Source organism: Micrasema longulum, unplaced genomic scaffold (assembly GCF_059751315.1).
Source record: "Micrasema longulum isolate JH-2025_06_02 unplaced genomic scaffold, ASM5975131v1 h1tg001716l, whole genome shotgun sequence".
Lineage (NCBI taxonomy): Eukaryota > Metazoa > Arthropoda > Insecta > Trichoptera > Brachycentridae > Micrasema > Micrasema longulum.
Window position 1 is genome coordinate 186,725 of NW_028278894.1, and position 15,317 is coordinate 202,041.

The following is a 15,317-nucleotide window of genomic DNA, read 5'->3' on the forward strand; positions in this document are numbered from 1 at the left end:
ACAGACGTATTTGGGTTTTAAACTTATAGCACCCGTTTTAATCCCCATATTTTTTTTTCGTATTTTTATCCTACTCTTACAACATAGTTACATATTAACAACTCCTCTAACATGTCAGTAGGTTTGCATACACTCGTATTCAAACGCGATGTCCTTATGACATCCCTCAGCTACCCGGGCTTACCCCATGCCCCGCGAGACCCTTAAATTTCTCATCCATCCTTATTTTTGGTCTTTATAAGGCAGATTCCTAGCTCCAGAAGTTAAAGTATTCCGGGTCATCTTCTTACCTTTCTGCTTACCTATCTTCTTGGTGCTTTTTGGTAGAAACACCTACTCGGGGCTCTCCTAGCGAACTAGCTTGCTTTCGTTATCTGGAATTCTTAGGTATTAGGCTTCCCCCTTTCGCTCATCCTGTACGGTCATCTTATACTGTACTCCCTCGCCAACCTAGTCGTAAACCTTATTTGGTACAACCGGGTTCTTTGGCCAGACATATAATTTGATCAATCCAGATCATAGCAATTGATCCCTGGTACCTACTCAGAGAAGTCCGAATGCTTGTTGTTAGGCCCTTTCGCTACCTTCTAAATACGGTGTGAGACATTGTATGGATGGGTGCGCGTGAATTTATTTGAGGTTAAATGAGAAATATGGATTACAATATAATTGCAGTTATTTATTGAGTAGATACACACGAGTTACATCCTTACAATTTTGTACAGAAGGAATTTACTATAGCAAACACTGGCGAGGAGCTGGTGGACGGGCGACACGTAATGCCAAGATGAAATGTGCATATTCTTTCGCTGCGCGACGTTTAATTACTTGTCCGAGCTGACGTTGCGTTGGGTTACGGGTTGCGGGCCAGAACGGTATTCTGCTCTGCCAACTTTACGGCTTGATGGTGATGACTTCCACAACATCATATTACTAGGAAGAGATAGTTCAGCTGCCCGAGGCACCAAGTGTTTTGGCCATTCGGACCCATAAATCAACACCGTGTCTTAAACAATAACTCCACCGCCTCTCGATCTATAAAGTCAGTGTTTGTCAACCCGATTAACAAACGATATTGTATTTATTTAATTTCTCAGTACTTATACTGTATGTAATATATGAACTGAAGCAATAAATATATTTGAAATATAACCAGACGTGTTATAAATTATAATATTGTTCACAAAAGCAGTATGAAAATTACAACTTATCCCAAAAAATATTATCTATTACAAACTTATCTTCTATATTCTAACCTATTATAAGGATGAAAAAGTTGATATTATATATAATACAAGGTGAAAAGCTTGAGGTATTAAGAATTACATATACGTAATACAGCTTAAAAGTACGTGATTAAGTATTAAAAATTACATATAACTGCATTAAAAGATAATGAAAAGTTTCAAAAAATTGCAGAATATCCATAATACAAACAAAAAAGGTATAGTAGGCATTAAATTCAGTACTAAACAAAAATCAGACCAGTGAAATGGTATAAACACGAACTACAACAAGCGAGCTGTGCCAGCGTCCACCTGGACCGCCAGCTCCAGACACACAACACGGGCGTCACACGACCACCAGTTCTTCACTAGGTTCCGTCACCAGACGTCGCGATTCAACACAAGCGGAGTTGCGCATCCTTCCCTTCGACCGTACATAAAGTATTTCTGCACACCTCATCCACTCCTCTATATCCTTATTTGGGATTTTCACCTGGAAGTATCCATTGAGTTGCAATATTTTTCCGGGGTCATGGTTCTCTTTTGCATGCAGAACTGGATTCCATCTTCTCTCTGGATGCGGGAAGAATAACACCGCGATTTTATTTTGAAAAACAAAGAAACATGACATACTTTTGAGTCACTTTATATCGTCATTAAAAGCAGCTGAACGGTCTCGTTGACTAATACTCTTAGTCGAAAATATGTGATTATAACCAACAATACAATATCGCTGACGCAAACATCTGGTTGAAAAAAAGTCTGTAAAATAATATAGGGACACAACTTGTTTACGTACGTAGGTACTCGAACATTGTACCTGCGTGAATAATTCATGTTTTATTTTTAAATATAGGTTCAAGGTGCCAAATTGGAATGAACTATCTCTTTATGTGAATAGACTTTTTCCAAACACCTTTGAAACTCCTAAAACATTACCTACTATAAATATATCTGTAGAACTCTTACTTTCCAACACATCATTCCTTTCTTTTGCTATCTTCTTCCAAACTTCTGACCTGTTCCCGCATCATGCATTACTTACGTCATAACGTGTATTATGTATTATGTCGCCGCCAAATAGTTAAATCAGCTGTTCAGTAAATGACAACAATCAATTTAATGGCTAACGGACGCTTAGTCAAAATGTTGAAAGCAACATTTAACGAAAGGCAGAACGTCACCGTCGCTTAGCCTCTTTAGTTTTAAACGAACCATTATAATTGTTTTATCTTTTTATTTATTTTGTTATTTTATTTTCAATTTATTTATTTTATAAACGTTTATGCACATTACAAAATATTTCAGTGTATACATAAAACGAAAAAATTAATACTAAAATTCAAATATACAAAAATGGTAAAATAAAAATACCCAGCAATTGTAGAGAAATAATGAACTCTCTGAACTTTTTTCACTAATATGAAAGATGACAATATCCGAAGAGATACGGTTGAGTAAAGACATTGCTCTTCCTACTGGCATTACCATCGGCCGGTTGGATCTGCAAACAGGAAGATACAACAGCTTAAGCTGTCTATGTCTAAGGTAGTCATTAGGAACATAAAGAAAAATACTCTCAGTTACACCTATGTTGATCGTAATACCACGGATCAATCGGAAAAAATACATAAGCAAGTATGCATTTCTTCTTTTCTCCAAACTATTGTAGCCAAGCATTCCCAGTATGAAGTCAGACGGGTACAACCACGGATAATATCCGCACTCCCTTAAGTAAAGATACCTCAGAAATTTCTTTTGAACCATTTCCAGCTTAAGAGAGTACTTCAATTCGTGGGGTGCCCAGATCAGAGATCCACACTCAAGTCTGCTTCGCACCAATGAGTTATAAAGAAGCCTTAGAACACGAGTACCTATTCAAGAACACCTTAGCTGTTCGGAGAACAAATCCCAACATTTTGCACGCATTGTCACAGACAGTGCCTATGTGAGTATGAAATTTCAGTCTAGCATCAAACATAACTCCCAGATCTTTGATAGTGGCAGTTTGCTTGAGTGAACACCCTCCCATACAGTACCGTATAAAAATAGTTTTTAATGCCCTCGTATATGACAGAACATAACATTTAGAAACATTAAATTTTAGTTGTTTCTGTGTTCCCCAATCAAATATATTATTTATATCAGACTGGAGAAGGGGCAATCATTCACGGTGGAAATCTCCAGAAACAATTTTAGATCATCTTAATACAAACATTAATTATAAAAGTTATTTTGAAAAAACCGTCTACTTTTCCCACTGTTCAATTATTTAAAAAAATTAAGGTTTTAGATATAAAATTGCTATATAAAAAGAATTGTTTGCTTCAATTACATAAAGATAAAATAAATAGTAGTATTTCTAGGTCTCAAAACGTAAGTACGCGACCTAGAACAGGTAGTAATATCTTAATTCCTAAATTAAAAACAACTACTGCACAACATCATTATACTTACAGAGGAATATTTTTCTTTAATGAAATGAACAAAGATAATAAAAAGTACAATCAGGAATAGAATATATTTAATAGAGAAGTAAAAAATTACATCTATAATTCTTCTTTATGTAACACTGATTGAAAACATCGTTTGTATCTTTTTTGTAATTTATTTATGTTGTTCTAAAAATATTATTGATTAAAATAAAATAATCTATTGTAAGACGTCACTCCCCATTATGTACACAAGAATTATTTATTTCTTTTACGTATTGGGAAACGTTCATGTAAATATATGTATTTGATGAATGTAAAATTGTGTTTAGTTGTAATATTGTATTTTTATTTGTTATGAATAAAAATATTTTTTTTAAATTGCAAACAACAAGAAGTTAGGTTAGGTTAGGATAGGTCGTGTTAAATTTAATAATAAAAAATAGGTTTTATACATAACTTCCTACTTAACTAAACTTAATAAGTTAACGTCGTTGCGCCGGCAATATCTGTTAAGTGATTTATTTTTTAACTCATTAAGATTTCACAATTTTGTTTCAACAAAATATAGGGTCAAAGCACCAGTAAATGACCACCCCCCAGTAAATGACCATTGGTTAATAAAGCACAATATAATAATAATAGCTACATGTGTCCAGTCAAAAAACTTTTAACACTAGAAACTATGACAAAAGCAGTAGGCGGACACATCTTTTGGTAAGAAACAAATCTATCAGTTTTGAACTGTGAGTTGTCAAAAGGTAATAGTGCGTCTTCCCGTTATTGTTCTGAGATTGATAGTGTTTTTATAAGGAAAGGTGTGGTAAGTGTTTTATTTGATGCCATTTCTTATACAATTCTTTGAATATAGCCATATTCTAATGTAAACAGCTCCCCAGGAAGTTGAATCCAGTCCTTGTCTACAAAAATTTGGACAAACTCAAAATATTGTTGATAAATTACCTGGTCCATGAAAAAGTATAAAAAAAAAATTGAAAAAATAACATTTTCAGGCGTTGCCAGTATGTAGGTGAAATAATTCAATTAGATGAATCTCACCCGCATAAATAAAGGTTTCAGCTCTTTAACTTCACAAACATCAACATATGAAGGAATCAAAGGAATATAGATGTTCAAATATAGGCAGAATGGTGAATGTTACACAGTGTGTAAAGTGGCCACTTAAACCAGCCATTGACAGGTCAAACTGTAGATGCTGTAGATGCCTAGACTTCTATATTACCTTTTCTTAAATGTTCTTCATCTCTAATGTAATATGTTAATATTCTAATGTGTTAGGGTGTTTTATATTGTTATGATGTAACTAAATCTGAGTATTATTTTTACTGGGGTAGTAGTGGACATTCACTGATGATTCTGCTATTTTTTTAGAGTAATATTTATTATAATTGTAATACTCGTATTTGAATAAAAAAGGAAAAGTACTTAGAAAAATTCATGTGTTTTTAATTGTTTTCTTTTATTTTGTAAGCTTAAATAATGAAATTTATACCTTTAATGTGGGTTGCACTACAAGCTGAACCTTAAACGGTCAGTCATTGGTGCTTTGACCTTAGTTTAATATTTTGTCAAAATAAAATTAGGTTTTTTTCCTTTTTGTCGTGCGTAAAAATGTATTTAAAAATAAAATCCATCATCAATACATTGTTTAAATTATCTCCTTAAAAAAATCAAAATGTCACTTAACAGATATTGCCGGCACAACGACGTTAAGTGAAAAGATGGTTGTCTTTATTATTAAACTTAACCCAACCCATCCTAAGCTAACCTGGCGGCTTTCGGTTCGGTCGTTTCCAAAGAGCTAACTTTCAACCAGCTATAATCGCCTTAACTTCATGTAACAGTTGATCTAACTAAGCTGCATTTTTACCAATGCAGTGGCCTATGCACCACTGGGTGCGGAAAGGGGAATGACGATGATGGTAAAGTATAAAATTTGAATTATGTTTATGATTCGAGTTCCGTCGTGGTATCAGCGCGGCGCAGACGGCACGAAACATTTATTATGTGGACGGGCTAAACACCGCAAGCGAACGTACTGCACGTTTTAGGTTTGACCGCTTCTATTCTGAAAATTTCCATCTCAAAAATGGGCCCTGTGCAAGACCGGAGACTAAGGTTGAAGATGAGGAATTGAAAGCGATAGTGAAAAATTCTGAGTCAGATCGTTGCTTGCGATAAGAAATTAATCTTCCACAACAACCGTAGGCGTTCTTCGCAGTGGTTGGACCAAGAGACTTCGGCCAAACAATGCCTGGGGTGATATTCCAAACGCTCTTACGGCCATAGAAAATACTTTTGTCTCGCGTATTTTATATGTAAATAAAAATAAGTGTTTTCTACGGCCGCAAGAGCGGTTCAGAAGAGCACCGCTGGAACAAAAGATCACCCAAAAGAAGCTTACGGTAATAAAATTGTGGTCCTATGCCGGTGTTATCCACAAGATGTAGATAATAGGAAAGAAAATCAAAGTAATGCTGATATTGATATCTTTAACGATATATTGAATAATTATAGGAGAATTGTAACGCAATTTATAAAATCAAATAGTCCCTTCTGCTAGTAAGGTAAAATAATTTGTAATAACTTGTTGATATAATTTATTGTAATAACTTTCATAATATTAATATAATTTAATTAAACAATGTTATAGTATGTCCAAATGCTTGCAGACTGGCTGGATTTCCTCCCTAGGGAGTTAGTCATGTATAAATTTATTTCAACAGAGAGGGAAAACATTTTTGAGAAGGGAATATGGAAGTCTAGGCATTTACAGGGCTTATGACCTGTCATTGGCTGGTTTAAGTGGCCACTTTACATACTGTGTAACATTCACCATTCTGCCCATGTTTGAACATCCACATTTCCTCAACTCTTCCATCTGTTGACTTTTGTGAAGTAAAAGAGTCTCTTCTCAAAAATGTTTTTCTTCTCTGTTGAAATAAATTTAAATAATTTAATTAAGCTAATCATTCTTTTTAATGTAGTGTACTATTTTTTTACTTATTTGTGCATTCTGTGTTCACATATAATTGATGAGCAATATCAAAACATAAAAAATTGTGATTCTTATAACAATGTCGTATTATGTATTGTTTATTTATGTAAAGCATAATAAATTAAATAAATAAATAGTTGAAGACAATGTTGGAGAAGCTCACTGTAAAACAAGCGTGACTGGGAAAACTCCTAGGCGCACACACGGGAGACGATCTCTAAACCGCAAGAGCTGAAGCTGGAGACTCCGTCACCCATCATACTTGCCAGACCTTGCTCCAACTGAGTACCGGTTTTCGCTGAATTTGGATAACTTTTTACAGCGGAAAAATTGAGTAGATTTTTTTTTTTAAACTCTGAAGATTCAGAGAAAATTGCCTTCATTCATTTGTCGACTTCTGCCCACGAGATTTTTACAGCAAAGTCATCAATTAACTTTTATTAAAATTGCAAAACTGTATTGATAATAACAAAAATTGTTTGCCTCGTGGTGCAATGGTCACCGCGTTTGCCTACCATGCAAGAGGTTTTGGGAGCGATTAGAAATATTTATTTAGAAGTGTGTTTTTACACTAAAATATTTCACAGCCCCTTAACTGGTACCTGAAGCGTAAGATGGATCATCTTACCTGATCAAGATACGCTGCAATTGGTATACCGATGCAGTGCTCTATGCACCATTAGGTGCGGAAAGGGAATGATGATTGATAATACGGGACAATATTTCTTATGAGCGAGAAAGACATGGTATGGACATGTCAAAAATTCGTCGGAATAATCGGATAAAGAAAAGGGAGGTCTGTATGCAAAGGCAGAGTGATGTGGCGTTCTATCCTCTCTGCTTACTTCATCCGAGGGTTACGTAAAACCCAGAAAAAAATATCATCTACTTTATAAGGATATTGAGCGATGTAAATGCAGACCGCATACATCCCTCTTAACCCCGCTCTGAACTTAAAATCTGATATATTTTTATATTATTTAGATTTTAGTTGGATAATTTAAATAACCCCATTTTTGAGAAAATCACCTCAAATGCGCTGTACCATAAAAAAATATCCCAGAACGCCTTGCAGCTACAGAGCGCATGGACAGTAAGAAATCTAATCCTCATTTACATTGTTTTAATTTGACAATAAAGTTTAGTATTTAAATTATATTTTTAAAAAATAAAAAAGCTAATTTTCAAAAATATGAGTTAGATTACAGGAAACAGGTCTTGCAGCTATTGAGCGCATATACGGTTGAAATTCTAGACCCCATTTACAACATTTCGGTATTTTAAAGTTGATAATATTTACATATTGAAGCTAGATTAGCAATCGTCTTGCAGCTACAAAGCGGACGAGTGGAATTCTAGCAACATAAAATTACATCAATAAATTTACAAAAAATGTATTCCAATACACAGATAATCTCTTATATATTGACGTTTTCAAATGCGATGACTCTGGGGAATCGGAAAATGTGACCGTTATCATAAGAAGTACCAAATTCAAAGGCATTATCTAACTTGTCTGTGGAACACAGGTAACGAGAATAAATATTCGTGTGTGTCGTGTGCAAAATATTCAGTCTTATCATCCTATTTAGTATCACTAGGCACCAATAATATCAGAGCTGGAATGAGGAATTTCGGTGCTATGCAAAATTGGGTATAAAAAATGATTTCTTACGCGCAGTGAAAATTAGAGCATTTGAGAGAAAATGTTTGTTTTAAATTTGAAAGGAAAATACTGTAAATATTCGAAAAAAGACTGTCAAAACATTTTAAAGAACAGATTCTTATGCACACCTAATTTCGGATTCGAAAATTTATTCATTTTCTGATTCCTTAAACTAAAAAAGATTCCTTGTCCACAAACATTTGAATATATTAAAAATATTAGTAACTAAACCAACTGGTTTAAGAAGTACAAAAATTAAAAAATACTATTTTTTAGGAATTGCCTCTTAGGTGAAATAATTCGGAAGAATCTCACCCACATCAATCATTTTTCAGATTTTCTTTTTTTTGTTCTTACTGTATCCTTCGTCTCTATTGCATACATCATAATTGGTCTGACGCGCGTTTTGTATATCCGAATCTTGCTCCCAACCCGCATGTATTTATCGTACAACGTCGATTTTAATTAAAATATACATTTCTTGCAACAACTTTTACGGTTATTATTTTCAAAATGTTTAAAATATATCAATTTAAATTGATTTTTATATCGCTCAGTAATATGTAATGGGTAATTAATGCAACAATGTTTGATTATGTCCAAATGCTTGCAGACTGGCTGGATTTCCTCCCTTCCAGCCAGTCTGCAAGCATTTGGACATAATCAAACATTGTTGAATTACTACCTGGTAAAAGAAGAAGTATAAAAATTGGAAAATTGCTTCCAGGCGTTGCCTAGTAGGTGATTTGGTTCAGCCGGATGAATCTCACCCACGTGATAAAGGTTTCAGCTCTTTCACTTCACAAAAGTCAACAGATGGAAGAGTTGAGGAAATGTGGATGTTCAAACATGGGCAGGATGGTGAATGTTACACAGTGTGTAAAGTGGCCACTTAAACCAGCCAATGACAGGTCATAAGCCCTGTAAATGCCTAGACTTCCATATTCCCTTCTCGAAAACTTTTTCCCTCTCTGTTGAAATAAATTTAAATAGGTAATTAATGCTTTTAAAAAATACGAATCCTCTGATAATAGCGAATAAACAACACTGGTTTGGAAGAACTTTATTCATTCGAATCCATCTCTGTCTTTTGAAAAACGTTGAATAAAAAAACGGTTTTGCACGCGGTTTTGCACCCGACACCAATCAAAAGTAATCAATAATTTGATTATACCTATTATTTTTTCACACTATCTCAATCTTCAATAATAATAATCGGTTTGTACATATTATGTTTTAGTAAAATTGTTGCCCATCAACTTAACAATATTAAAAGCGGGTATTTTTGTAGTACCTAGCAACATCATTTTTTTTTTTTTTAATAACTTTAATAGCGTGTCACCCATTAATTATTTTGATAGATATAATTTATATTAACGTTTTCAAACAACACAATAATATGTATAGCAACAAATACAATGAAATGGTTTTTTAAATATTTTTTTTAATGTCAATTTCAATTTGTTTTTTATATTTAGCACGGACCCCGTGGAGTAATGACTAAGACGCTTGACTCACGCACGGAAGGTTCTGCGCTTGATTCACCACTGCAATTGGGCCTTCTGGCCTGTTGAGGCGTAAAAAAAAACTTCATCCAAAATAATAGCATTATTATGAAATTCTTTGGGATAGATCTCCCGGCTTTTCGTAGATCTCTTCTCCATTATCACAGTGTGGGATGAAGATGGATTAGCATGGGTTAGCTCAAAGTCTTACATGTTGCTCGTGTTTTTAAATATATTGTATAGCATTATTTGTTTACCGTTGTTTGTCTTTGCTACAGAGTTTTATGCTCTTTTTGTTTAGCTTCTTGTTCATATATGTTTCTTTAGAAAACTGTTGTAATTGGCTGCCACATATATAATAAATAAATATTAAAAAATACATTACAAAAAATTGCACCTTAATGCATACATGGTGCATAGGGCACTACATTGGTAAACCAAACGCAGCGTATCTTGATCATTTTTGAAACATTAAGATAAAATGATCAGTCTTTACGCTTCAGGTGCCAGTCCAGGGACTTTGAAATATTCTAGTATAAACACACATTTTTTGATAAATATTTCATCTCAACCATGTCGGGAATCGAACCCGAGACCTCTTGCATGGTAGGCCACTACGCCACGAGGCTGAAGAAAATAAAAATTACATATCAAAATATCTTTAAAAGGGCAAGAAAATCTCTCAATAAAAAATTCTCTCAGAGACATGAAAAATATCAATGTCTAAAGTAATGTTCAACACAGCCCTTCAAACAGGCATAACCATCGGCAGGTTGATCCTGTATATTCTAGTCTATGTTGAACTTGTTAGCGGTGTTTGTATCCGGAACATAAAAACTAATCTCCCTGCTCAGGAACATGAATATATAAGATGGGCAAGAAATAATACCAATATCTATATTCCTTCCTTTAACATAACATTTAGTTAAGGATTATTTTTCTGCCAATTTTTTTAATATACTTTCCCATCAAATTATGTTATTAATTAGTTAACTGATAACAAACAATATTTTTAAAAAGAAATAAAAAATCGGTCTGAAGAAAATTGGGATAAAAGAAATTTCAAAAAATATTTTAGTGACATGAGATATGAAAAATATTTAGCTTATTTTTTGTTTTGTACATCATTTTGTGAAAATGACCTAAATGATATTGTTATGGTATTTTTAACAATCAATATAGTGTAAAGTTTCCGCATACCAAGTTTTGTAAAACTTCCATTGAAAATAAACGTAAAAATTGCAATTTTCAATAAAAAATTATAAAAGCGCCATCTATGAATAATTGGTTTCATATTTTCGTTAGAGGTAGCTTTCTGATAAAAATGTACATTATTTTAATACATTATTAAGTTTAATGCATTTTCTCTGCCTAAGGAAAGAAATAAAATGTCTTAAAATCTTGCAAAGTGTATTATTACAGTTAGTATAGAATTATTACTTATTGTCAAACATTTTGTATCAAAGGGAGATTATTATAGACAAGAAGTGTTATGAAAAATATTTCTGACAATTTGATTACAAAGAAATATTTGTTGTGAATAATTTATAGAAACAAGCATGGCAGCCGACGGATATAAAAACTTCAGTCAACCTTTGAGCAATACATAACTTTAAAGAAACAACCTGCAAGTAGTTGTATTACAAAATCTTTCTAAACATAAAATGGAGAAATTCAGATTATTATTTTCACCAAAAGATTTTAAGTTGACGAGTTACGCTGATATTTATAAAAGAAGTTGCTATGGCTTGGTTGCCAATGGCGTTTTTCCTATGCATAATTCTTACAAAATAAAAATCTGGCTGTCATTAAATATGTTTATACATGCCACAGGAATATATGTCTTGGGACATGCGGCTTTAGTCGATATTCAGAATCAGGACTATTCCGATGCAACAAGACAACTCTCTATAACATTCCTTTTTATTTACATGTTCATAAAAGTTTTTGCTCTAATAAAACATAAAAAGATATTCGTATCCATAATAACCCGCATCGATGATGATTACAAAGATGCGAATGAGCAGCTTTCGAAAGAAGAATCTGAAATTGTAAAAAAATATGCTAAAATAGGTGTACTCGTTCAAAATATTTGGATTTTCCTCGTTTCGTTTGTTGGAAGTATATTTCCTGTATCCGCCGTGGTAATGAATCTTCATTCCGCTGTTAAAGGCAATGTTCAGAAAAACATGGTGTTTTACTGTATTTTACCATTCTGGGACAGACACAAGTTTGACTTTCCTCTTTACGAAATATTCTTTCTCTACGAAATCCACATTTGTGTACTTACTACCATGTTATACTGTGGATTTGATCCGATTGTTCCCATCGCTGCACTGCATGTATGTGGACAGTTGGATGTGATTAAATCCCGTATAGTGCGTATTTTTGATGAGGAAAATGAAACTAAGCATGTCGTTAAGTTAAAACTACGCCGTATAATAACAGAACTACAACAAATTTATAGGTGAGAGCAATAGAAATATTGATTCATCGAAAAGTTTAATGATTATTTGTATGAATGATTCTACCTGTATGTTTTCAGTTACATAGAGGATTTAAATAAAGCATCTAGGACAGTATATGAAGCAGTATTTTCTATGACTCCGCTTATATCCACAATTGCAGCATTTCAATCCTACAGTGTAAGTTTTTAGATTTTATATTGGAAGAAGATTTTATATTGCAAAATTAAAAAATATTAGAAAATAGTTCATACCATACAACATTTTTATTATAAAATATATATAAAACGAGGAGCAACAGATCAAAGTGTATTAATTCCATATATCCAAATATTCTTATGAGATTTTTTATGTTTTATTTATTTAATAAATGCCCAACAGGGATCTTACAACATACAGTTTAAAAGTGCATAAAGTATATAATTATAGCGAATAACATGAAATAAAATTACAATTATTATACTGAATGTGTAATCAATTCTGAAAAAGAAAAGTAGTGAAGTAAAGAAGAATTTAAACAAAAACACACACCATTCAATGGATAGGATAGCTGATTTAATTACAACAGGAGAAGTGTGGAGCAAGTCTGACAGCTCTGCATAATTATTAGCAGTTCTGTGAATGCGTGCCGGGGGAAAATGGTGGGTGTAGTTTTTCCTGTTGTACCTACTCACGTTGGAACATATGTTGGAGTCGGGTGGTACTTGTGAATACATAAAAGTATATCAGGGACAGTCATTTAAGGCAATCTATTAGGGTGCATTTCACTTTGTGCATTAAAGTGAAGTCAACAATTGTCCTTCTGGTGGAGAGCAATAGTAACCTCAACTCAGATCTCAAAGTTTGGTAGCAAATTTAATGTACAGGTTTACCTTTTTTAACTGTATGTGGCGTAAAAACTTCCGCTAAAGTCTTTCCAAGTTGAAATAGTTGCAGTTGTACAAAGGGCTCCAGACCGATGAGGCATATTCCAGTTGTCATCGGAAATACAAAGATTTTACTGAAGTGATGCTTCTAAAATTTGTTGTATTCCGGATAATGAAGCCCAGCAACTGTATAGCCATATTTCAATATATTTTTAAAATATTAAAATCTGCCTAACTAATCAAACTATATAAAATCCAAACACCGTGCCATTTCAAAATTTATTTAATTTCGTGTTTTAGCCTTTATCTTAAAAGTGATATGCATGGAGTTAATACATTTTCATCTGTTCCTCCTGGTATGTAATAAATTATGTATATCGACATTGTGGGTTTACAAGAAAGCCCATTTTAATATGTATCATAAAAAATAACTAGGATATTTTTCTATAAATTAAACGAGACAAAACTATTTGCATTGTTAGCTCCATAACTAGTGCTGTATTTTTTAACAAAAATTATGTTTCACAAATTTATTTTCAGACGTTGAAAAGGGGTGAAATTCCATATGAATTTCCATTTTTTTGTATAGCAACAATTGTCCATGTATTCATCCCAAGCTTGTTCGGAGATATCCTTCTAGAAAAGGTAATTGCTGCTTATTTTAATAATCAAAACATAAATGTTCATAATAATAATTACGAAAGTGTAATTTGCAAATTCGTCCGCCTCGTAAAGTAAGTGTCAGCACTTGTTTGCCTACCACGTCAGAGGTCTCAGGTTCGATTCCCGACATGATTGACATGAAATATAGATTTAAAAGGTGTTTTTACACTAGAACATTTCATAATCCCTGTACTGGCACCCGAAGCGAAAGACTGATCATCTTAACTTGATGTAACAAAAATGATCAAAATATGTTGCAATTGGTGTACCAATGCAGTACCCTATGCACCATTCGGTGCAGAAAGGGAATAATGACGATGAATTTGAGATTGACAAATGATTTTCTAAGTTATGCAGTTGATCTTAAAACACATATTATCTGATTGAATCAAGGTTGAGAACTGTGATAATCTCCTAATCTGTGTTTTAAGACAAGTTTTAAGTTCGTTGAGACATGATCTTTCAAAATGGTTTAACCTATAGAATTATTATATAAATTCTATGTTTTAATCATTGATAATGTGTCAATGGGTTTAGCCATAGAATTATAAACAGTCTATAATTCCAAGGGTTGTCGTATTTTTAAGATGTAAATTTTCTATTCTATAATTCAGTAAATATCAGCTTATGGTAATACTTTTTAAAAAGCAGTACTGAAATAGTCATCTTTGGCAGCCCATCACAAAAGCAGCCACTTATAATTTGGTGTGCTAGCCAGAGTGTTAGCGACGGCGGTGGTTGCCAGAGTAAAAATCAGATCTTTTTGATAGACAGTACTAATGACATAATATTGGTTTACTTTACAGAGTATCTCAGTTGGTGAAGCAGTTTACTTTTGCAACTGGGAAAACTCGACCGATACAAAGGCGAAAACTATACTACTTATGATGCTACTGAGGTCCCAAAAAGCTCTTCAACTCTCAACAATGTTTAAACCTGTTTGCCTAGTCTTATTTTCAGAGGTAAAATATACACATATTAGTAGTTAAATCTAATATCTATCGAAAATGAAACAAATGAATTCTAGATTCAATTCATGGACAGTAAATTCACACAGTTTTTTTTCAATACATCTAATATTAAAACATTGCAGGACTGCTTAATCGATTGTCATTTTCAAAGCAGTTTCCAGAAAACTTTCATGATTTGATATAACATGCATTAAAACTATAGATTTTTATTTTACTGAATGAAAAATTCAACAATGTTTTGAGTATGTCCAAATGTTTGCAGTCTGGCTGGATTTCCTCCCTAGGGAGTTATTTAGACTAGACTTCTATATTCCCTTCTCAAAAAAGTTTTCCCTCTCTGTTACAACAAATTTAGAATGACAAAATTTTTGATAATGTGCATGTTGGACAAAATATTTTGATTATTATGAAGTACTAATAATCAAATGGGTACATTTATATTTTTAGGTATGTCAACAATCCTGGACCATGTTTAATCTTCTGAGGGTTATATTTGAACAATGA

The 15,317-nt window shown here is 33.2% G+C and overlaps 1 protein-coding gene across 1 annotated transcript; it reads left to right on the plus strand.

Moving 5' to 3' along the window:
- The first annotated feature begins 11,512 nt into the window (after positions 1 to 11,512).
- LOC148274233 (odorant receptor 4-like) lies at positions 11,513 to 15,317 on the plus strand. The gene is made up of 5 exons (XM_088237397.1): positions 11,513 to 12,315; positions 12,394 to 12,493; positions 13,720 to 13,824; positions 14,649 to 14,804; positions 15,261 to 15,317. The coding sequence occupies exons 1-5, from the start codon at positions 11,513 to 11,515 to the stop codon at positions 15,315 to 15,317; spliced, it is 1,221 nt and encodes a 406-aa protein (XP_088093523.1).

Bases quoted from the DNA above. Each gene is read 5' to 3' on its own strand.
- LOC148274233 (XM_088237397.1), top strand. From the start codon at position 11,513: ATGGAGAAATTCAGATTATTATTTTCACCAAAAGATTTTAAGTTGACG. The intron at 12,316-12,393 runs GTGAGAGCAATA...GTATGTTTTCAG, and splicing joins GAACTACAACAAATTTATAG to TTACATAGAGGATTTAAATA. The intron at 13,825-14,648 runs GTAATTGCTGCT...TTTACTTTACAG, and splicing joins GAGATATCCTTCTAGAAAAG to AGTATCTCAGTTGGTGAAGC.